Consider the following 21,291-nt stretch of genomic DNA (forward strand, 5'->3'; position numbering starts at 1 on the left):
ACTCTTGAACTACCCGATCGTTCTCAATCACATTTCGAACATAGATGAAATTCGAACCTGGGAAGCTTTTTGTTATTTCATTTTGATATTAGAACTTGCGGAAGAGGAGGGGAGGGTAAATATATGAAAATGAATAAAACTTAATAACTCTTGAACAATCCGACTGATCCCAATCAATCAAACATTCAATATAGATAAGGTTCGGACCTGGGATGTTTTCATTTTTTGCCTTGACGGCACAATGTAGGGGAGGGGAAGGGGGACTATGTAAAAAAATAAAAATAAAAATGCTGTCTTGGTGACTTCATCACGCTTAAACCACCGAACTGATCTTAATCAAATTATCGAGGTTCAGACCTGGGGTGGTTTTTATCATATCCCTTTGATGGTAGAACGTAGGGTAGGAGGAGGGGAGGGGAGATATCTATAAAAATGAATAAAACTTAACAACTCTTGAACCACCTGACCGATCTCGATCTAATTTTCAACATAGACGACGTTCGGGCCTAGAAACTTTTGTTTTAATATTTTCACTTTGACGGTAGAACATAGGAGAGGATAAGAGAAGGGGAGATTAATATATAAAAATAAATAGAACAACTCTTGAACCATCCAACGGATTTCGATCAAATTTTCAACGTACATGACATTCGGGCCTGGGATAATTTTTGTCATACCGTGCCCCCAACATGGAGAGGGGAGAGGGATACATAAAATCATCGAAAATGACCAATATCAAGGAGTGCTTTAATAATAGTAAAACCAAAACATATTACTATTTTTCTTTAATTTAGCCCAGCGAAATCGGGGTGCGACTTAGATTCGAGGACGTCTTAAGTTCGAGTAGTTATCGAGAAGTAATTAAAGATATTAACGTGTTATTGAATTACTTTGCTAATAATAATAATAATAATAATAATAATAATAATAATAATAATAATAATAATAATAACTATTATTATTATTATTATTATTATTATTAGTAGTAGTAGTAGTAGTAGTAGTAGTAGTAGTAGTAGTAGTAGTAGTAGTAGTATTGAAGATTTGATCATTGAAGTATTGAAAGATCAAAATATTCAAATACCTTAAGACAATTAAACGTGTGTCATCGCCGACTAATGATCACCAAAAATTCTAAATTTAAACAAAATATTCACACATGGTTCCGACTTGAGAACCTCCAGATTATTAGCTAGCGCCTTGAGCACAGATCCGCGCTCTATATGCGCTAAATGGTATGTTTTAGTATGTTTAAATTAGATTTCCTTGCCTCCAGTTACAAAATTCTAAGTTAGCATTTTTCGTTCTTTCAAAATTTCTTTCGATTTTTTTAAATCATATAAGTCAATAATCTTTGGCATAGTTTATATTAATAACGTGGTATTCTTAAACCTTTCGTTCGCTATTTGGTTTCTTCTCCACACCAAACTACAGATATGATACGTTTAATTCTCATACTTGTCATTTGGTTTCAAAGCAGTCACCATTATGTGGTAAAGCAATTTTGTTCGCCACGATTCATGAGTTTTGTAACAAAACACGTCAAGAAATGAGTTAAATGAAGGCTGCAAGAGCTTATATCAAAGTTGAGTATTGCGAGCTAGTGACAAGCATGTAATAACATCTCGTATTTGAAAATAATGTTAGCTACTTTTAATTCACTAACTGGTATTAGATTTAATTCAAGCTTAAAGAATTGGAATGAACAAACTCAGTGTAGCTTAAAGAAACAAAACGTAAGAAGAACGGACGAGATTCGAACCCTGCATCACCAGTACAAAAATCCTGTTCACTAACCCCTCACCTAACAAGCCACCAACTTCTATAAGTTTTAAATTTGCAAGCAAATGATACCATTATACGTTTGTGCAATCAATGTTTTGCTGTTTTCCTCTTCAAGAACGTAACATGTTTACGACGATTCGTTTCGTTTTCCATTAGAGCTTCTAGAGAGATGATTTGTGTTTGAATATAGGATCTTTTGTTTCCTTTAACCGACAGTTCTAGCAAATACAACTCAATTGAAACAGCTGTAAAAAAAAAAAAAAAAAAAAAAAAAAAAAAAAAAAAAAAAAAAAAAAAAACTAGTACTGTCTTAGAAAGTATTCCTAAAAGGGAGAAACTCCACCGTGCACCCTGAACAGTGACGGGAGTGCGTTGAGCGAGGCCAACAGCAAAATGGGGTCCATTGAAGATTCGTAACTCCACTTTGAAGGGTTTTAATTAATTTCACACTTTTTCCTCAATGTCTAAAATGTAACTACTTAGCCTTAAATAAAAAGGAATTTGTGAAGGAGCTATAGACTGTGAAGTCTACCGAAAAGATTTATCACGTCCTTGCAGCAACTATTTCCAGCAAAAGGGAATAAGTACATCAAACCTAAGTTTTCAGAAACGCTAAAAAACCTGCCCGAGGCGTATTTGTATTTGTTTTAACACGTGTATAACTAATTAATTGTAGCAAAAGAACTTACAAACTCTAAGACAAGAAGAAGAATCTTGTATTGTAGCACTGCAATTGGTGAGAAAAGCTTAAAAGTGTAAAAAATATTTTTATGTACTTATTCCCTTTTTCCAATCAGTGGTTCAATTATGAGCCTATATTTTTGAGGTGTTAAAAATAATAATAATAATAAGAAACCTTATTAACTGGTAGGTTACGCTGGATTGTATATATGGAATAATGGAACGTGGGGTTATACAGAAGATTTTGGATTTCTGTTGGCTATCAATTAATCTTTATCCTAGTAGGGAATACTGGTTGGTCCGGATTTCAAACAGTAATGAAGATCAAGATTGATTGAAATTTCAACTTTGAATGAAATAAATAAAAATCTAATCTTATACAACTCTCATTGATAGTAGTGTTCCGTATTTGTTTAGACGCCTATTCTTTTATAACTTTACCTATGGTGCATGGAGTTGTTGGTTAGATCCCAACTCGCGCTGAATGAACTTTATTATGGACAAACACCGTGTGCATGAGTTTTCTCGGGTTTCTCCAGTTTCCTCCCACTTTCTTCATTAAACTATTTCATTCGTTTCCCACCATCACTGTCTCCATTAGCGTAGTCGGCATAACGTGGGACGTAAAACTTAAATATTTCGTTTCGTTTTTCTTTTATAACTGTATCTCACTTTTCCTGTGACGAGAGCATCATCTAAGCGAGTATTCAGTGAATTAAACCACTATGTTCATAGCACAATAGTACAGAATGAAGTTTAGCTCTTTGGCAATCTCCAGCATGGACAGCAAAAAAGCCAATACACTGATATTGAAACAGTAGTTAACGAATTCCTCTGCGAAAAAGATCACCCGTATTGTTGTGTTTCAGATGATACTTAGTTGGTTGAAATTTCTCCATAGTTGTGGGGGCGAGATACTGAAAAAATCCCTACCAAGAGGTGAAGGTGACATGTAAAAGTAGTCAAATACGAAAGAAATTAGTGTCGAATTCATATGCAAAGATGAAAAGTGACACTGTGGATGCTGCGTAAGTCCAAAATAAGCCTTGGTTGGCTTCGAGTTGACAATGGGAGGGTGACAGGAATAAAGAATCGAAAATATCCTATATTTGTGTCGAATGGATAGTTTTCGGGATCACTGACATAAAAGGTGATATTTCAGATGTGTATATGTCCAAGGTTGGCCATATTGAAATGGGGTCATAGGGAGAACCAGTAAATACTTCAGAACAGTTCCTTTTTGGTGCGTTTCAAGACACTGAGATTGAAAAGTGATAATGCACAAATCACATTCTGAATTATCGGAGATATGACTTCTGGGGAAGTGTCGTTGCTCCAGGGAGGCATTACTAACTGATCACTCCCTAAAATCGTCACTGTTTTGCAGGGCCGTAGACAGAAATTTATTTCAGCGATCGAAAGCTTGACAGGAATTTATTTCAGCGATTGAGGGAATATTTTACTAAAATGTCTATCATCCAGGGGCGGATCCAGGATGATTGTTTGGGAGGGGCGGTCGTTCGAAGTCAAATCAAGGTAAGAGCGGATTGCAAAAAAAAAAAAAAAAAAAAAAAAAAAAAAAAAAAAAAAAAAAAAAAAAAAAAAGAAAAGAAAAAACAAATTTAGAAAAGGAGAAGTAGGTCTTCTGCAGAATTAACTTTCTTAAGAAAGTAAGGGCTATCTACTTTAGGTTTTAATTTAAGTTTATAATACAAAGATGAAAAATACTTAGGATATGTTTTATTTTTAAAATAAAAAGTATAAAAAGTTCCCTATTCTGGGGGATGTGATCGCCCAAACGCACTCCCCTGAATCCGCCCCTGCTATCATCATCTCTAAAATTAGATATCATTTACAAAAAAAAAAAAAAAAAAAAAAAGTAGTGATTACATGGGGGGCAAAAGCTCTTGATTGCAAAGGCCTGCATCCTGTGTATGCCCCTGCTGCTCTGAATTGTCAAAAGCTCCTCTTCAAAGGTAAAACATAAAATATAAATAATAAACGTGTAACATAGAATACAATATAAATAGAAAGTATGTTATAATTAAGAAATAGAAAATAATTATAAAATAAAGTTGAAGGACAATTAAAAACAATTATAATACCTGAAAGTAAAATATACTTTTAAAACAATTTTGCATTTATGCAGGGCTACAAACAGTGAGGAGTGCCATGTAAATTTACTAACAAATATAATATTGGAAAATTATTTCGAATTAAACTAGCTGTGACTACATTACTTCAAACGTGAACTTGTGGAATATACAGTATGAGCGTAACTCAAATAAAATAATCAATAATAATGGTCTTGATTGGAAGCTCGGACCATCCACGTGGGAGTAACTTACATTAACCATTCACCTAACAGACAATGACGCACAGGGCTTGGCACTACTTTATCAGATGGTTCTATAAAATGTAACTTAATTAAAACAATAGTAACAAATTTTAAAGCTTTAAAAAGTGTCCTGAAGAAGAGGAAGTTCATTTTGCACATTGTAACTAAGTTACAAGAGGTTTACGTCCTAACTGAACGGCGCATCCACCGAGTCAACTTTTGGAATATTCCCTGAAGGTAGCTTTCAACGCAGCTAAGGGAAACGTATGTGAACCAGTAATAGAATTCTCTATAGCAGAATGGATAAAGTCATGGTTCGATGACCACAAGGTTCGTGGTTCGAAACCCGTCGCCAAGATCAGATTTTTTAAAATCTTAATTCCTCAGTTCTGAAGATCTTTCTCTCCTTTCGTAATCATCTGATGCTCTAAAAAGAGTTCTCCATATTAATTCGATAACTGCCTAATGTGATCCTCGCAGTTCGAAAACTTCCCTTCTTATCTTTCACAAAATCAGAATTTTCGTCATAATACGAATGCTGTCCGATCATTTTTTCCCCTATTCTAAATCTGTGTATACAAATCATCCCTCTGTGTCTCCATATTTGAATCCCTCTCTCTCTCTCAGTCACGCAGGAAGTCATATGGCTTGAGATCAAACCTTCGACTCTTGAAACCAAATGTAAGCTCTTTAGCAATGTGCTATCGTAACTCTATAGGTTTGTTGTTAAAACCAGTGTCTTTTAGATTTTATTCGGGGGGGGGGGGGGAAGGAAGAGATTCTCCGGCGACATAAGATTTTCACTTTTTATTAGTGTATTACTATACATTTAATCAAAAAATACGTATTTATGAAGCTCAAGAGAGGCGGAATTACACCCTCCTGTCCTGCCCAAATGACGCCCCTGAAACATTTGCTTGCACTTACTGAAAAGAAATTCAATGAACCATTGAATAAAACTCGTTTCTGTCCGTAGATATTTTAGAACTCTTGGCAATTTCCATAATTTCTTAGGGAGCATCTTACTAGCTTGCACTCTTTAAAGAAAGAAAAGAATGAAACTAAAGATATTTATGAAGCTCTGGGAAGATTGTGTGACTTTCCTTTAATTTAGGCTCTTAAAAATATTTCAGAACAAACGAATGGAAAAGACTGTTTTAAAGCTATAACGTTGTAAACTTGATTCCTGTTTCTTTTTCAGCTGAATGGAAAGAGTGTACTACGTCACACACACTGCTTTAGACAAGGAGAGGTGGAGGACGGGGAGGAGTTGGAATAAATACTAGAAGCAACTAATCGATTGATACATGTATTGCGGGAATGCATAAGAAAACTGGGCAAGAGTTTGTTATTCATTTGGACTTAGAATTTTTGTAACAAATTTTATGCCGCGGACTGTACCAGATCTTGAAACCCTGCAGCAACGAATAACCACAGTCGTTGCATCGATCCCTCCAGTGATGTTGGCTAATGTGTGGATGGAAATTGAATATCGCCTAGATGTGCTACGTGCTACCAAGGGTGCTGATGTGGAAGTGTACTGATGTGACCAAAACTTTTATAGTTTGTAAACAATTCAACACCAGTTTCATATTTCTATCTTATTTCTAGCCTGAGTTATCAATTTCTGTAATCAGGGAAGGACTTCTCGGACACCCTGTACATTGTTGTTGTCCGTGGGCGCCACTTTTAGAACACTTGGTATAAATCCAAAGTTTTACACAGCTGAAATGTATACATTACGTTACCAACTGTTTCATTTTCAAACCTGATGCTTTTAATTTTAACTAGTATCCTCCTGTCTTCACCACAGTATATGAAAGTTTTGGTTTGTTTGTTTAAAGTACAGAAATGTTCACTGTAACTTAAACGAAATGAAGACAGCAAGACAATAGCTATTGAAATGATAAACATCTACTATTAGAAATGAAACAATTAATACGCTTTTGCATACCTTTAACGACACTATGTTCTTATAGTATTACTGTTTTATAAAGTTTGCTGGATACTTACCGCTTCGTTTTTCTTCTCTTTAGCAGATTTTTGTAGCGCTTGGTTATACTGTTCTGATATTTCATTGATAAACACCTTCCCTCTCAATGTTCCAGGAAGGCTCATGTTTATTGAGCGATCGCCTACTTCCCTCACACAAGCCAAGAGAAGCATTCCCACCCTTAAAGCCTAGAAAATAAAACAACCGACAAGCAAGTTAATGACAGGTTAATTAATCTCTGCTTTAGAAGTTTTTAGGTACTTAAAAATCAGATATTTTTTCTTACCAGTTTTCCACTGTATGGACAAGGAAGACAAACTCGCACGGATGAACACAAAATAAACGGTTTCAGGGTCTAAATTTTGAAGAAAATGTCCAGAATGAAAGAGATGCATCAATGAGACATAAGAAAATTACATAAGGCAGAAGTATATAAATACTCGTGACACAATTTGGGGTAAAGAATTAGATTTGACATAGCGGGTCACGTTACTTGAAGAAGCACTTTGAAACTAAATCGGAATAGTAACCCGGTGTATCAAAATTCCGGAGCCACTCCGTTATGAGGGCTGATACGAAAAACCTGGGAGAGAGAAATGTTGTTAGAAAATCTTTTAGCTTAATGTCCCACGTTTATGCCCCGTAGACTAACGGAGACAGATGGTTAATGCAAGAATTGGCGGAATGAGAATGGAAGGAAACGGGAGTACCTCGAGGAAACCCACGGATACGTTGTTGGCCGACAATCAAACCAAGGACCCCACGCACCAGGGGTAAGCACTTTACCACTGAGCCACAGTGATCCCAAGAAAGTTGTTATTAGAAATAACTGTTTTCAAGTTAAAATTTGTAGAATTTTTCCAATTGCACCAGCCGTTTGTGCTCTACACTGGTAAGGCGCCCTCTGTTGAATGAAAATGCAACGTTGCCAATTCAGCACAGGCTATTTCCTTGGCCCCTCACCATACCAACAATGCAGCATTGTTTGGAAACTTATTGGAAGTGCTCTAGGTTCCCTTACACAACAATTCCCTGAGCCATTTTTGCGTGCACTTACGTCCCGTTCAAACAGTTTGTTGAACTAGAACCGTAGCTTTTTCATTTAACATAGAGCACCTTATGAAGCCGAAACGGCTGATACAATTCGAAAAATTTCACTACTCTAGATTACAAGCCTCTTTTTCCAACAAGTTTCCTCTCTCTTATGTTCTTATCTACAACGCAGTTGGTCTACAGGCCTGGACTTTTGATCTAACCAACTAACCACTGGCATGACAGCCCTTATGGGCCTGAGGCATCACAACGTTGTCACTACGCTGCATTGCCCTGTCTCTAACAGGCATATCAGGAGCTTTCTAGAAGTAGTGGCTGTCATGTCTCTTATTCACGTGATTCCCCAGTTTGCCTCACGACGCTGGGCGGACGCCGGAAATTGGGAAGCACCGGACGGGAATCTAATCCGGGACCACGCGGACATGAATCCAACGCTGTACACAGTAGATAACGATGTTTCCTGGACTTTTGATCAGAGTTGTGAACCCCCCCTTTTTTTTTTTTTTTTTTTTTTTTTTTTTTTACAAATTTAGCCCGGTGGGTTTTGTTGGGTAAAACTGGCTTTTATTAAATTTTGTACATATATTTAAAGCTATATCCTTACTTAAAATAGCATTTAAGCATTCATCTTCTATTATACACACGAAACTATGGAATTCCCTTCTGGAGCCGCGATGGCTCACCTCTGGTTAAGTTACAAGGTCGTATCAAGAAAAACTGTATACAGAAAACTGATGTAATTTAGTTTTGTAATTTAAGAGCTATAACCATAATTACCTTGGAAGAAAGAGGGAGGGCAACACTGATTCTTCCTGAAGACTCATCGTCGTCGTCTGAATCCAACTGCTGACCACCGTCTGTTGAAAAGGAACCCTCTCCGGCTACACTGCCATCTCCCCAATATCGAATCTGAAATAAGTGTCATATAAATGTATCATTTTTGGAAGTACGTTCAAGGAAACTTAAAGCTATGTAATTGTCTAGGGAATAATTTATTCATATAAAGACTGTGTTGTGTCCAAAAGATAATCCGTAAATAATTTTGAGTCAGGTAGGTTAATATCTAAATTACATTTGGTAATAACTATATTTTCTATTTTAGAAAGGAATCACGAGAAAATAGTTGCACAACTCAGTCGTCAAGTGACATGAAATATACTGAATTGTTCGTAATTTCGTTAAAAATTAACAATTTGGTCACATTTTTATTTAATCACTGCAAATAACATGCACTAACTGTAGTGAGGCTTATGTCAATGCTAAGGAAACATTTCCCTTTTCATTTGGTAAACGTGTTTGCTTATTTTTGTATAATGAAAAATTTTACTTCGCCAAATCTCCTATGAAGCATGATTATACTCTGTGTTGCCACACGCCACCACTAATAACTTTACCTTTCATCATATAATGTAAAAATACTCTCTTTATCTTGTATGCACTCAGCGTTGGGAATAGTGAAAAGAAGAATTACGTATCAGAGAGTACGAAACCTTACATTAGCAAAACCTATAAAACTCAAAGGCAAAGGAGAAATAAGTAGCTATATAGAGATTTCTTCGCTCGAACAGAAAATAATTTCGCAAATTTATTACTGCATGCCACTGACAATGACTGATGAATAATTTCAAGTAATCTTGGTCTATATTATGTATGGTTTAGGTGTTCTCATGATTTCGATACAATATGGATACTTTAGATAGATTTTACTTCAGGTAATTCTCTCATTACAATTATTATTTTAACAGTAGATGATATAAATAAATATGTAATATAATGCAGATTGAGGAGCTGTTCGGAATAAGACAATAATGCCAATACGATTTTTTCTTTGTGGGATCATCATCATCCATGATTATGCTCCGAGGCTAAAAGAGACGGTGATCATGGATAACGAACGAAATGGTGGAATGAAAAAGAATGGAAGAAAACGGGAGAAACACGAGAAAACCTACGTAAATGGTGTTTGTGCATACGAAGTCCAATTCGCGCGAGCTGCGATCAAAGAACATCACACACTGAGATGAGCACTCTGCCACTGAGGAACGTGGCCTCGCGTTTTGTTCGTAAACGGGGAAATTGTCAAATGGTGGTACTGGCGTGATGTTTGCACGGAACGATGTGGCAAACTTTTCCCTGAAAAATCTCTTTTTCCCTATAAATGAGATCATTACGCTCCTCAGCTCAACTTATATTATGCTTATCCATTATGTCTTGTGAAACTGCAAGGATTGTGTGGCCACATAATCCTTTAGATGCCAAAGAAATCTAATTTCTGCAAAGATAATCAACGCAAACGACTCTTTACCGATCCAATACTCGAAGTAACGTGTTGAGAAAAGGCTTCCTTAGACAAACGTTCTTTAAATCATGTCGTTATTGACAGGTATATTGGAACAAGTGCCTTGAAATAATTTCTCGAACGTTACAAAACATAAACAGAACGAAAGTCTAAGATTTAATTACATGTTCCATTTTAGTAGTGAGACAATCGATGCAACGGGTTTAAACCACATGTAACGTTCTATACCCGTGTGTAGAGGTAATGCTAAGATCAGACTTTCCTCGTTATAACACTAATATTAAGCATGAATACGTACAATATTTTGTTAAAACTTACTGTTGGGTAGGAATTATTAAAGCCAAAAAGTACTTAATTTCCTGAAATGCCTAGTGTTAATTAACTCCTATACTTTACAAGTGAATACTAAGAATATAGAACGTCAATACTCTTTCTATCCATCTTGAATATCTCAGCACACTTCAGGTACCTATAGTAAAGTGCAGGCTACGAAACCTCTGACTCGACAAAGTTCGGTATTGTTCCCTCCCCTCTAAGCAGCCTGTCCCTTGCATAGTCTTGTCGGACCTCACTTTCACCCGCACAAGCGAACATGACACATCTCGTACATGGTTCGATTGACATTCGTGAACGCACACAATGATGAGTACACAAAATAGAATCAGCCTTGAATCAACTAGGGCCTCTCATTGTGATGCGATGTTGCAACATAGTAATCAGCTGGAGTTGAAAAGGTAAACCTTACAGAAGTGTTTCCAGCTTTTACAATAAAAGAGGGTAACATCATAGTAGTAAGACATAGTAATTTTCTGTTTTAATTTCTAGCACACTGAAAATTGTGTCTTCCCATTTCAATACGCTAGTGTTTCCACTTTCTAACCCTGCTGTCGATTTGTGATTTTGTGTCTAATTCAGAAACATACTCTAAAAAAATTCCTGATGGCTAAATGGTTAGCATACGAGCGGCGTCGGAGGTCCAGATTCGGTTCCCAGAAATCTCACATACAGCAGAAATTTTTGGAAAGTGTTTTATTTTTACTGCTAACTTCTCGCTTTAGGTAGTGTACATTTACAACGAAGGGGGGGTGGAGGGTTCACGTGCACCTTTACACCCCCCTAAATCCGGCCAAATAAATATAATAAATAAATAATTAAAGCCTTACTTCTGCAAAACACGAGTACCGATATCAATTACGCATTTTTTTTTTTTTAATATCAATTTCAATAGTATCAGTATGTTTCTTGGTTAGATTTAGGTTTAGTGTACTTTTCACCGCAAGGTCATATGATACGTGACCCTACAGCTTTTAACATGCGATACAAACCAGATAAGCTTCACAAAGAATCGAAACCGGGTCGCTCGCGCTAAAAGTTCATACCCTAACCATTTAGCTTCGAGAGAACTAGTTTAAAAGCTTAATAAAATGTTAAATGGCAATGCAGCGTTGCCACTTACCTGTCCATAACTGAGTGAGTGAAGTTACTGTCTTTTACGGTAGCGTGTCGATAGCCAGCCCCCATCTCAAACAGTAACTTCATTCACTTAGTTGTAGATCCAGGTAAGTGGCAACGCTGCATTTCCATTTAACATTGGATGCATAAAGAGTGTACAATCCAAACGGCTCAACATCATATTCGGAGACGGTTTCCCCTCTTACATTTTGTTGTAATTGTGATAATAAGAGAGTTATCCTATGTCAGGGGACTTTTGAGACACCCTGTATAAATCTACAACTCTCTTAATCTACTACAATTAACACATTAATTAATACTTTAACTTCAGTCACTTATGACTCATATTCCCTATAATCACATCAGTCATTCATGGCCCAAATTTCACCATCAACAAAGGTTTCAGCAACTTCATACATATAATAAACGTAATATAATAACGCTATTCACTTATCATTCAATTTCTTAACACTTTGAAACCTTACAAACCCTAACACTTACCTTGGGCGCAAATGGTCTAGTAGTAGGCTTTCCACCATCTCTTTCATTACATTTGTTTTCCTTCATTTTGATAGTCACAGACGAAGCCAAACTGAAATGTAAATAATTATCAATTCATTAATATCAAATTTACCAGCCTCTATAGAAGAAGTAATCTTTTAAACATAAAAAACAGTCTTACGAGACCTTTCTAAATGAATAAACAAATATATATTTATTTGCCAAGTTTTAAGTACAGTAGACTCCCGAGTATCCGACGTAATGTGGTGGAAGGGCAGGTCGGATAAAAAAATATCCGGATAGGCCGGAATTCTATGAACTCATTTCTTTATGAACATTAAGCATACCGCAAGAACTATTTACGGATACAGTACTGTACGTACTGTACAGTTATAATTAGGAACAGCGGCAAGCGTACTGTATTCAGGTCCATTAAACACTGACGAAACAATGAAAAAGGAGCAGAACGCTGCTCTTTTCCTGTCACAACTTGTATTTTGCACACGACACGTAGGAGAGGATTGTAGCAGACGCCCGCTTCCAATGCCTTGGGAAATGTTGCCAATGCAACGCCTTACCTTCCTCATTTAATTACGATAAAAGAAAACCAGGCCGGATACTCATGAGTCTACTGTATTTCATATTATTATAGCTGAAAGTCACACCATATTATGCAGAGGTTCTTTCTTGTGTGTTGGAAGCAAAATTCGAAACAATCCGAAGGATGTGGATAATTCTTTTTTCACGGAGAAGTACATACCTTATGAATAGTTATAGGTTCCCTACTACTACACTTTGACTCAACAGAACCGACCTATAGCGTAGATGGAACCAGGTGTGCAGGAAACTCAATATTACATGTGAAATATTAGTATCAATATAGCCTACTTTTCACTCGTTGAATACAAAGACAAAAAAACTGATATCTAAGAGCCCCCGGATACAATTACTAATCGATACGATAGGATGCATATCTATTGAGTATTTTCTATTCATGATCTTAACAAAAGAAATATATACCAAGGATTTATCATTACACAAATTGAGACGACATGAAAATTTTACTATTGAAATTTCAAATTCATCCCATCATTTTTTATCTATAGAATGGAAAAGAAAAAGTTCCATACATCATGCATGTTCTTTATATAGCAGCAAGTTTTCTTTACATGTAACGAGAAAGAATTGAAGAGAGTCTCGAAATTATATGCAGGTACTTCGGATGTTTTAAAATGCTAGAATTTTTATTTACCGTTAATTTTTAGACACATGACTCGATCATCCAATTCAAATATAGCATTTACTTGCACGAATTTAATAGATAAAGGAAGTAAATAATAAGTCTTAAAAATGAAATGAAATGAGATCGTCAAGTTTTACGTCCCAAGACGGTGATCATGAGAAAACCCACGAACACAGTGTTTGTCTACGAGAAAACTCACTTGGCGCGAGCTGAGATCAAATCAAGAACATAAAAACAAAAAAGAAAAAAGATATATAGTCAAAGAGTTTGGTATACAAGGGCTTCTAAATACATACTAAAAATCATTTGTGTGGTTTAAACCAGCTGTTTTTTTAAAAAAACACAACTCGTTTAAACCAAAAAACGAAAAAAGTACGTGAAAGTGTAACTATTCGTAAAATCTTGATGAACACACATTTGTGGGTTATCACATTTCACTTCCGTATATTATTCGTATTATATATAAATCTAAATTCCCAATTCGTTACTCAAAGAGATTATACTACAAAAGCAACTTTTTTATATACGTTTATGAATGTTTCTTTTGTGATTTCTTTTATAGTTTGTTATTATTGTTATGCAACTGCAATCAAAGAAAAATTCTAAATATTGTTTCATTTTAGTAATGCTGCAAATTTATTAAAGAACACTATATATCAACATTTAGATGGGAAATATAAAAACCCAATGCCACAATGATATTATGAAGATACAGAGCAAGGAATTACAGATATGAAAAATATAAGCTATTTATGCATTATGATCTTGTGAATCCGTTAAATAATGGATATTCTATACATCAAATATTTTTCAAGAATGAGCCGCTAAAATGAATTATTTTTGAAAATTTATGTTTAATTAAGATAAAAGATTTCTTCTAACTTGTGTGAAGGGAAGGAGCTTAAGATACTAATCGCATTGCCTCTTTGTATAGCTAGGCTAATGCGTTGTACTGAAAACTGTTGGCTTCTGGCGTCGCCTGATATTTACTATTGATAAAATAAATCAACATGCCATACTTTTTTGGGAGGGGGCGGGGGTCATACGAACCCCACGAGAGGCATTTATTGAAAACAGAAGTATCTTAGGTATCTATTTACGTATAAATGGGTCAGAGCCAAAGCTCAAGTAATTCGTATCTTTATTCACTTTTCTTACTGATATGCCAAGTAAGTCGTTGTATTTCTTTAACTTGGACTAATAAAAGTCGCAGTGAACTAACTTGGACTAAATTAGTTCTTCTGTACTCTGCAGTATTTTGAAATTGTCCATATGTAATTGTGTGCAATGGTTTCACTTGTGAAATTGTTTATCTTTTCGTCCTACTGAAATGACTCTTGACAATTATATTCACAAGTATGTAAAGATCAGTACAACGTATATTTAACAGGAGTCCTTCGTGAGTGAGTCGGTAGACGTATCGCATTTGTGGCCAATTAGTCTCGGTTTCGAGTTCAAATGGAGGACAATTTCTCTCGGATGTAAGTCGAGAAGCGGTTTGGATTCCGCTTTAAGCTTATTGACCCCTTCCAGCATAACCCGGTTGTTGCATAATAACACTAAGACGAAACAAACTTATTTCTGTCGATATGTGATACAAATACATAGAGCAAATTATTTAAACCAAAAAAACCAGGTTCTTTGGTTTTTTCAATAAAAAATATGGTTTTTGCCAACCCTGAGTAATAATAAAAATAAAACTTATATATATATATATATATATATTGTTTTTCATTTAAATCGGCATTGTCCGAGTCACCAATAATTGAAAATGGCTGAACCATTTGAAAAGAAATTTCTTTTCACCGTATTGTATTCGGATCAGATTTATTTTTAAAATGTAGAAAGATGAAGTTTTCTGTGCTAAATACGAGTGAATTGAGAGTAGTTTCTGTCCATTATGAAGAGATAAAAATGTTAGTACCATATTGGGAGGGAGGGAGGGGGAAAAGAAGAATATCCGTGTCCATGTCTGAGTGTGTCAGTGAAACAGAAGGATACGTCCCATTTTAATATATATTCTTGCCAGGACAAAAAAATCTGTCACCATTATGAACGAGGTCGTTAACAGAGGTTTAACTGTTATAAGTTATTTTAAGAGTATATACATACGACGATATTTTGAACACATTGAAGGCGAGATTCTGGACCGGGAAGTTTTACTCTGCAAGCTTAGACTTCGCTCCAGCTGATGTTAGCAAGTTTGAAGAAACTGCATTTTGCGTTCTACTTTTAACTGTGTTCGGCTTTGGAATAGTTTTACACAGGGTTAGCTGGTTTAAACCAGATGTTTAAAAAAAAAAAAAAAAAAAAAAAAAAAAAAAAAAAAAAAAAAAAAAAAAAAAAAAAAAAAAAAAACTGGTTTAAACCAAAAAACGAAAAATGTTCGTAAAAGTTTAAGTAAAATCTTGATGAACACACATTTGTTGGTTATCACGTTTCACTCCCGTATATTATTCGTATTATATTCAAACCTATATTGCCCATTCATTACTCGAAAAGATTATACTATAAAAGCAACTTATATATATATATATGTTATTATATGTGTTTATAAATGTTTGTTTTGTGATTTTTTTGTAGTTGTTGTTATTGTTATGTAATTGCAATCAAAGAAAAATTCTAAATATTGTTTCGTTTCAATGTTTACTATTGATAAAATACATCGAAGTGCCGTACTTTTTGTATGTGTATGTAGGAGGGGGTCATACAAACCCCACGAGAGGCATTTAGTGAAATGAGAAGTATCTTTGGCAGCTATTTATCTATAAATTAGTCTGAGCCAAAGTGGATTCAAATAATTCGTATCTTTATTCACTTTTCTTACTGATATGCAAATTAAGTAGTCGTATTTCTTTAATTTGGACCAATAAAAGTCATTGTTAACTAACATGAACTAAATTAGTTCTTCTGTACTCTGTAGTACTTTGAAATTGTCCATATGTAATTGTGTATAATGGTTTCACTTGTTCAACTGTTTTTCGTTTTGTCCTTCTGAAATGACTCTTGACAGTTATATTAAGAAGCATGTAAAGATCAGTACAGCGTATTTTTATCAGGATTCCTTCGTGAGTGAGTTGGCAGACGTATCGCATTTGTGGCCAATTAGTCCTGGTTCCGAGTTCAAATGGAGGACAATTTCTCTCGGATGTTACTCGAGAAGCGGTTTTTATTCTGCTTTAAGCTTATGTGATCCCTTCCAGCATAACCCGGTTGTTGCATAATAACATCAAGGCGAAACAAACATATTTCTGACCATGTATGATATGAATACATAGAGCAAATTATTTAAACCAAAAAAAAAAAATAAATTAATAAATAAATAGGGTTAAAACAAAAAAAGTTTTTTTTCAATAAGAAACATGGTTTTTACCAACCCTGGTTTTACATCTGCGTAAAAAACTAGTTTTCTATGTCATGAAACTTACGGGTAATTTACGTAAGAAACGTAACAAGTAAATTACCTTGCCAACCCTGATGGTAGATTCTGGAACAAATTTTTTCGCAAGTATATCTACTAACAATAAAAAGTCAATAGAATTAGGGGCAGCTAATATTAATCTAAGGTTTAATATTAATACATGATTTTGCACAAGGCAGTCAATTGTATGGTTATTACCTTTGTACGCTGCTACAGTATATCTGGATGTGGAATGCATAAGTGAAATAAAATGAAATAGCCTATTCAAGTTTTATGTCCCATGATTATGCCGGGTAGGCTAAAGGAAACGGTGATAATGAGAATGAATGAAATAGTGGAATGAAGAAAGTGGGAAGCAACGGAGGAAATCCGAGAAAACCCACGCACACGATGTTTGCCCACCACAAAGCCCAAACAGGAACTCATGATAAATACTACGGGTCTAGTTCGTTAATTAGTATTCTACGGTGGATTGTAAAGATAATAGATTGTGACATTGTTATTTTAAAATGGTTAAATATATTCAAATACCGGTATTTATTATAATATTTATATAAGTATTTATTATATAGTATATATAGTAGTATAATGGTTACTCGGTCACGGAATACGGTTAGGACAGGTTTTTTCTTTAATGTTTATCCGAAGTGAATGCTAGGATATTATGAGTTATTTTCTGACGTATGCATTGTTTCATTTGCAATGTGTATGAGTAGTAGTTGGTTATTAGAATATTTTTTTTTTTTTTGAAGATCGATGAAAATAAAGGCATTTATTACGAAGTTGGACATTCGATAGTTTTCTAGCAAAATCTTAATAAAAGCTATTAACATTTATAATTTTCCAATTTGTACGTTTTTAACTGACTTTAGTCTTCCTTCCATTACATCGAACGGTGGGGGAAAAGGTTATGATCTAGGACAGAAGTACCCCATATCGGTTAGTACCTAGGTTCGTTTTTTTTTTCTTTTTCTTATCAAAGTTCACTATTTAATTCACAAAGTATTGCCGAGCGAGCGTTAGCGAGTGAAGGCGGGTAAGAGCCCCGCAGGGCATGTTATATTCAATTCAACCTTTCAGTCTTCATTAATGTCTAATAGTTTTTGTTTTTTCTTTCACTTACCTTAGTACTTCGTTTTGTACATCTCCCCTACCTCCAGCAGGAAATCGTCTGCAATTTGTTATTAGGTTCATTAATCCATGATCTTCACAAGTTTTAAAAGATTTTGCTCCTTATCGACTTATTGCTTCCCAAATTTTAAAACTGTTAGTTCACATCCCGTTGATAATATAAATGCTCGTTATTTTCCCAGAATGCAACTTTTCGGTTACCTTGCGCGAACTAATTCCCTCCGCTCGCCGAATAGTACAATGCTTATAACTGCTTATATATAACAAATAAACGAATTTTTCTAAATCTTTATATATTTTCAAGCATACAAACAATCAAATTATCCATATCTTCCCTGTAAATTTTCAAAATTTTGCTAGAAACGGGCGTCCAATTTTGGAACTTAACCAAAAATAAAAGTAGAAAGATTGCGTTATTGAAATGATACACCTGTTTTGCACTCCATCACTTGGAAATAGTTTGTTTATATTATTTCGTCCCTTTCTACTTTTAATCTTGGAGATTTTCAATCAGAAATATAATTATTATTTCACGGATCAACTTTACAAAATCCGCTCCAGCTGATATACTCACTCATAAACGAGAACATGAAAATGGATCAAAACTTCCTTAACCTCAAGCTAAGCTGTTCAAACCCCTATCTTACTCTACATTACCCTACCCTACTCTACCATATCCTTTTAAAGCGTCTCTACTTATCCATGCGCAGCTAGAGCGTGTACTGTAAAGTTTACCCAATTATATCGTAGCAGCTAGCTTCATCTGCACGACTTTCATCTTCAAACTCATCCAAAAGTAATTGTAGTGCATGTAGGAACAAATAATATAGGGAAAAGAAACGGAAAACACCTGATCCAAGAAATGTGGGAGTTCCTAGAAAAAGGTAAGGAACTATATCCTGAAAGTAAATGGGTCGTAAATGGATTAATATATAGAAATGATGTTTATGAAGATACTATAGAAAAGCTAAATGATGGCATAAATTGGGTCTGTAAACAGTTAGAAACGGTTTATGTAGATGCAAATAGAAGACTAACCAAATATGAAGCAGCAAATGATGGAATACACCTTAACTGGAGGGGAGGGTGTTTCTTAGGACAACAAATCTTGGAAGAATGTGAAAAAATCCTTGAAATAAGAATTATGGAACGGAATTATTGACTGGAAGGGAAAGTAAGATGTAGTAAGGTTGCCAGAAATGAAAAAGTAAATAAAAATAATTCTGTAAATATAAAAATAGGTTGTTTAAATATTCAGGAAGGGGGAAACCAAACAGAAAAATGGAAGGAAATTATCGAAAATATGGAGGAACTGAATATAAACATAATGCTAATTACAGCAACAAACATGAGGGATGAAATTGCTCCACCTTTGGAAGATACTAAGTACATGTGGGAAGGGAGAAATAGAAAAACTGGAGAAATTAAAGGAGGAGGAGTTGGAGTTCTAATAAATAAAAATATAAGTGTCATAGAAAACAATTTAAGATGCAAAACCAAAGATGTAAAGGATCACTTATGGATAAAGGTAAAGCTGGGGGAAAAGGAGTTATATGTAGGTGTAATATATTGGAGACCTGAAAAAAATCTAGAGTGGAACACGGAAATATATAATTGTGTAAATGAAGATTTAAATGAAATAAGAAAAGAAAATGTAGATTACATAATAGGAGGAGATTTAAATGCGCATTTGATAGAAACGGAAGGAGAAGTAAATAAAAATGGGCAACTTTTATACTCACTAGTAGAGGATTTTAATTTAGAAATAGTGAACATAAGACAAACACCAGTTAAGAAGACATACTTCAAAAGAGAGATGGCTACTACTATTGATTACTTTCTTGTTAGTGAAAAAAGCAGGAAAATGGTTAAAGAATTTGATGTTGATGAAGAGGGAATTTACAGTGTAGGAAGTGATCATAGATTAATAAAAATGGAGCTATTTGATCAAGAGGGCAAGAGAAATTACCTCCAAAAAATAAATAAAAGAGATCAAAACAAACCTACTATTAGAAGACTGGAAAAAGAAGAAGATATAAAGAAATATAAAGAGAAATTAGAAAAAGATTACACAAATGAACTAAGCTATGAATCTTTAGTAACAAAAATTAAAAGTGCTGCAGCTGAAGTTACAAATGCGAAAGAAGGGAAGAAAGGTTATAGAGAAAGTAGAAAGTTCAATTGGACCAAAGAAACAGAAACAAAAATTAATATAAGAAAAGAAAAAAGCCGAACCCATAGACTAATACTAAAGAAATTCAAGAAAGGAGAAATCGGGAAAGAAGAAGTAATTCAAGCATGGAACGAATATATAAACAGCAAGAAAGATGCACACATAGCTAAAATGAAAGAAATTAGAAATTTCAATGAAGAAATAGCAGAGGAAATTAAGTCAGGAGGGAGAGAAGCAGGGAAAAGATTCTGGAGATATGTTAAACAAAAGCAAAACGAAACAGAAAAAGAAATTATTCTTAGAAATGAAAAGGGACAAATAATGAAGGACAGGACGGAAATTGAGGCGTACTTAACAGATTGGGCGATGAAGCAAAATTGTGAAGAACCGAAAAATGAAACAAATAAATTAGCAAAAATGAGTAATGAGAGTGCAGAAGAAGAAAGTCAGGACTTAACTAATGATATTGAAAATATGGAAATAGAGAAGGCTAGGAAAAAGCTAAGAAGAGGAAAAGCAACAGGAACAGATGAGGTGTCAAATGAGATGTTAATAAACTTAGATAATAAATATTTGGAAAGTTTAAAGAATATTATGAATAATATACTTGAGTCAAGAACCATTCCTCCAAGTTGGAAGCAAACGAAGATTAAGTTAATATATAAAGGAAAAGGTAGAGATAAACATGATATAAAAAATTATAGACCAATAGCGATTACCAGCTGCGTATATAAGTTTTTTGCAATTATTCTAAGAGATAGATTAATGAACTGGCTAGAGAAAAACAAAATTTTAAGTGAGTTACAAAATGGATTCAGAACAGATAGAAGAACAACAGATAACATCTACATTATAACACAACTGATAGAAATATGCAGAGAAAGAAAAGAAGATTTCATAGTAGCATTTATAGATATTGAAAAGGCGTATGATACAGTCAAGAGAAAGATATTATGGGAAGTAATGGAAAACATAGGAATATCAAAGAAATTTATTATGCTCCTTAAGGAATTATATAAGAACAACAAATACAGATATGAAATGGGAAACGTAAAATCAAAATGGATAGAAAGTAATAAAGGTTTGAAACAAGGATGTCCTCTATCACCAGTTCTTTTCCTGATATACATACATGAAGTGGAAGAAGCATTGATCAAAACAAACAGAGGGTTAGAATTAAGATTGCAAGGAAAAGAAAAAGTAAGAAAAATCCCTGGCACT

At 34.6% G+C, this 21,291-nt stretch overlaps 1 protein-coding gene across 3 annotated transcripts in view; it reads right to left on the reverse strand.

Annotated features, from left to right (window-relative positions):
- The window catches only part of LOC145667050 (protein RRP5 homolog), a 120,220-nt gene that overhangs the window by 97,214 nt on the left and 1,715 nt on the right, over window positions 1-21,291 (reverse strand). For 2 of the 3 annotated variants that reach the window (XM_081734749.1, XM_081734747.1), the window contains exons 2-4: window positions 12,103-12,193; window positions 8,628-8,759; window positions 6,818-6,985 (exon numbers count right to left, since the gene is read on the reverse strand). In XM_081734749.1, coding sequence (XP_081590875.1) covers window positions 6,818-6,985; window positions 8,628-8,759; window positions 12,103-12,168 — 366 coding nt within the window. In that variant the 5' untranslated portion in view covers window positions 12,169-12,193. Of the gene's footprint in view, window positions 1-6,817; window positions 6,986-8,627; window positions 8,760-12,102; window positions 12,194-17,889; window positions 17,976-21,291 lie in introns of those variants that run through there. The other variant, XM_081734748.1, reaches the window with a different exon arrangement.

This window comes from Thermobia domestica, chromosome 12, assembly GCF_964235325.1.
Source record: "Thermobia domestica chromosome 12, izTheDome1.hap1.1, whole genome shotgun sequence".
Taxonomy (NCBI): domain Eukaryota; kingdom Metazoa; phylum Arthropoda; class Insecta; order Zygentoma; family Lepismatidae; genus Thermobia; species Thermobia domestica.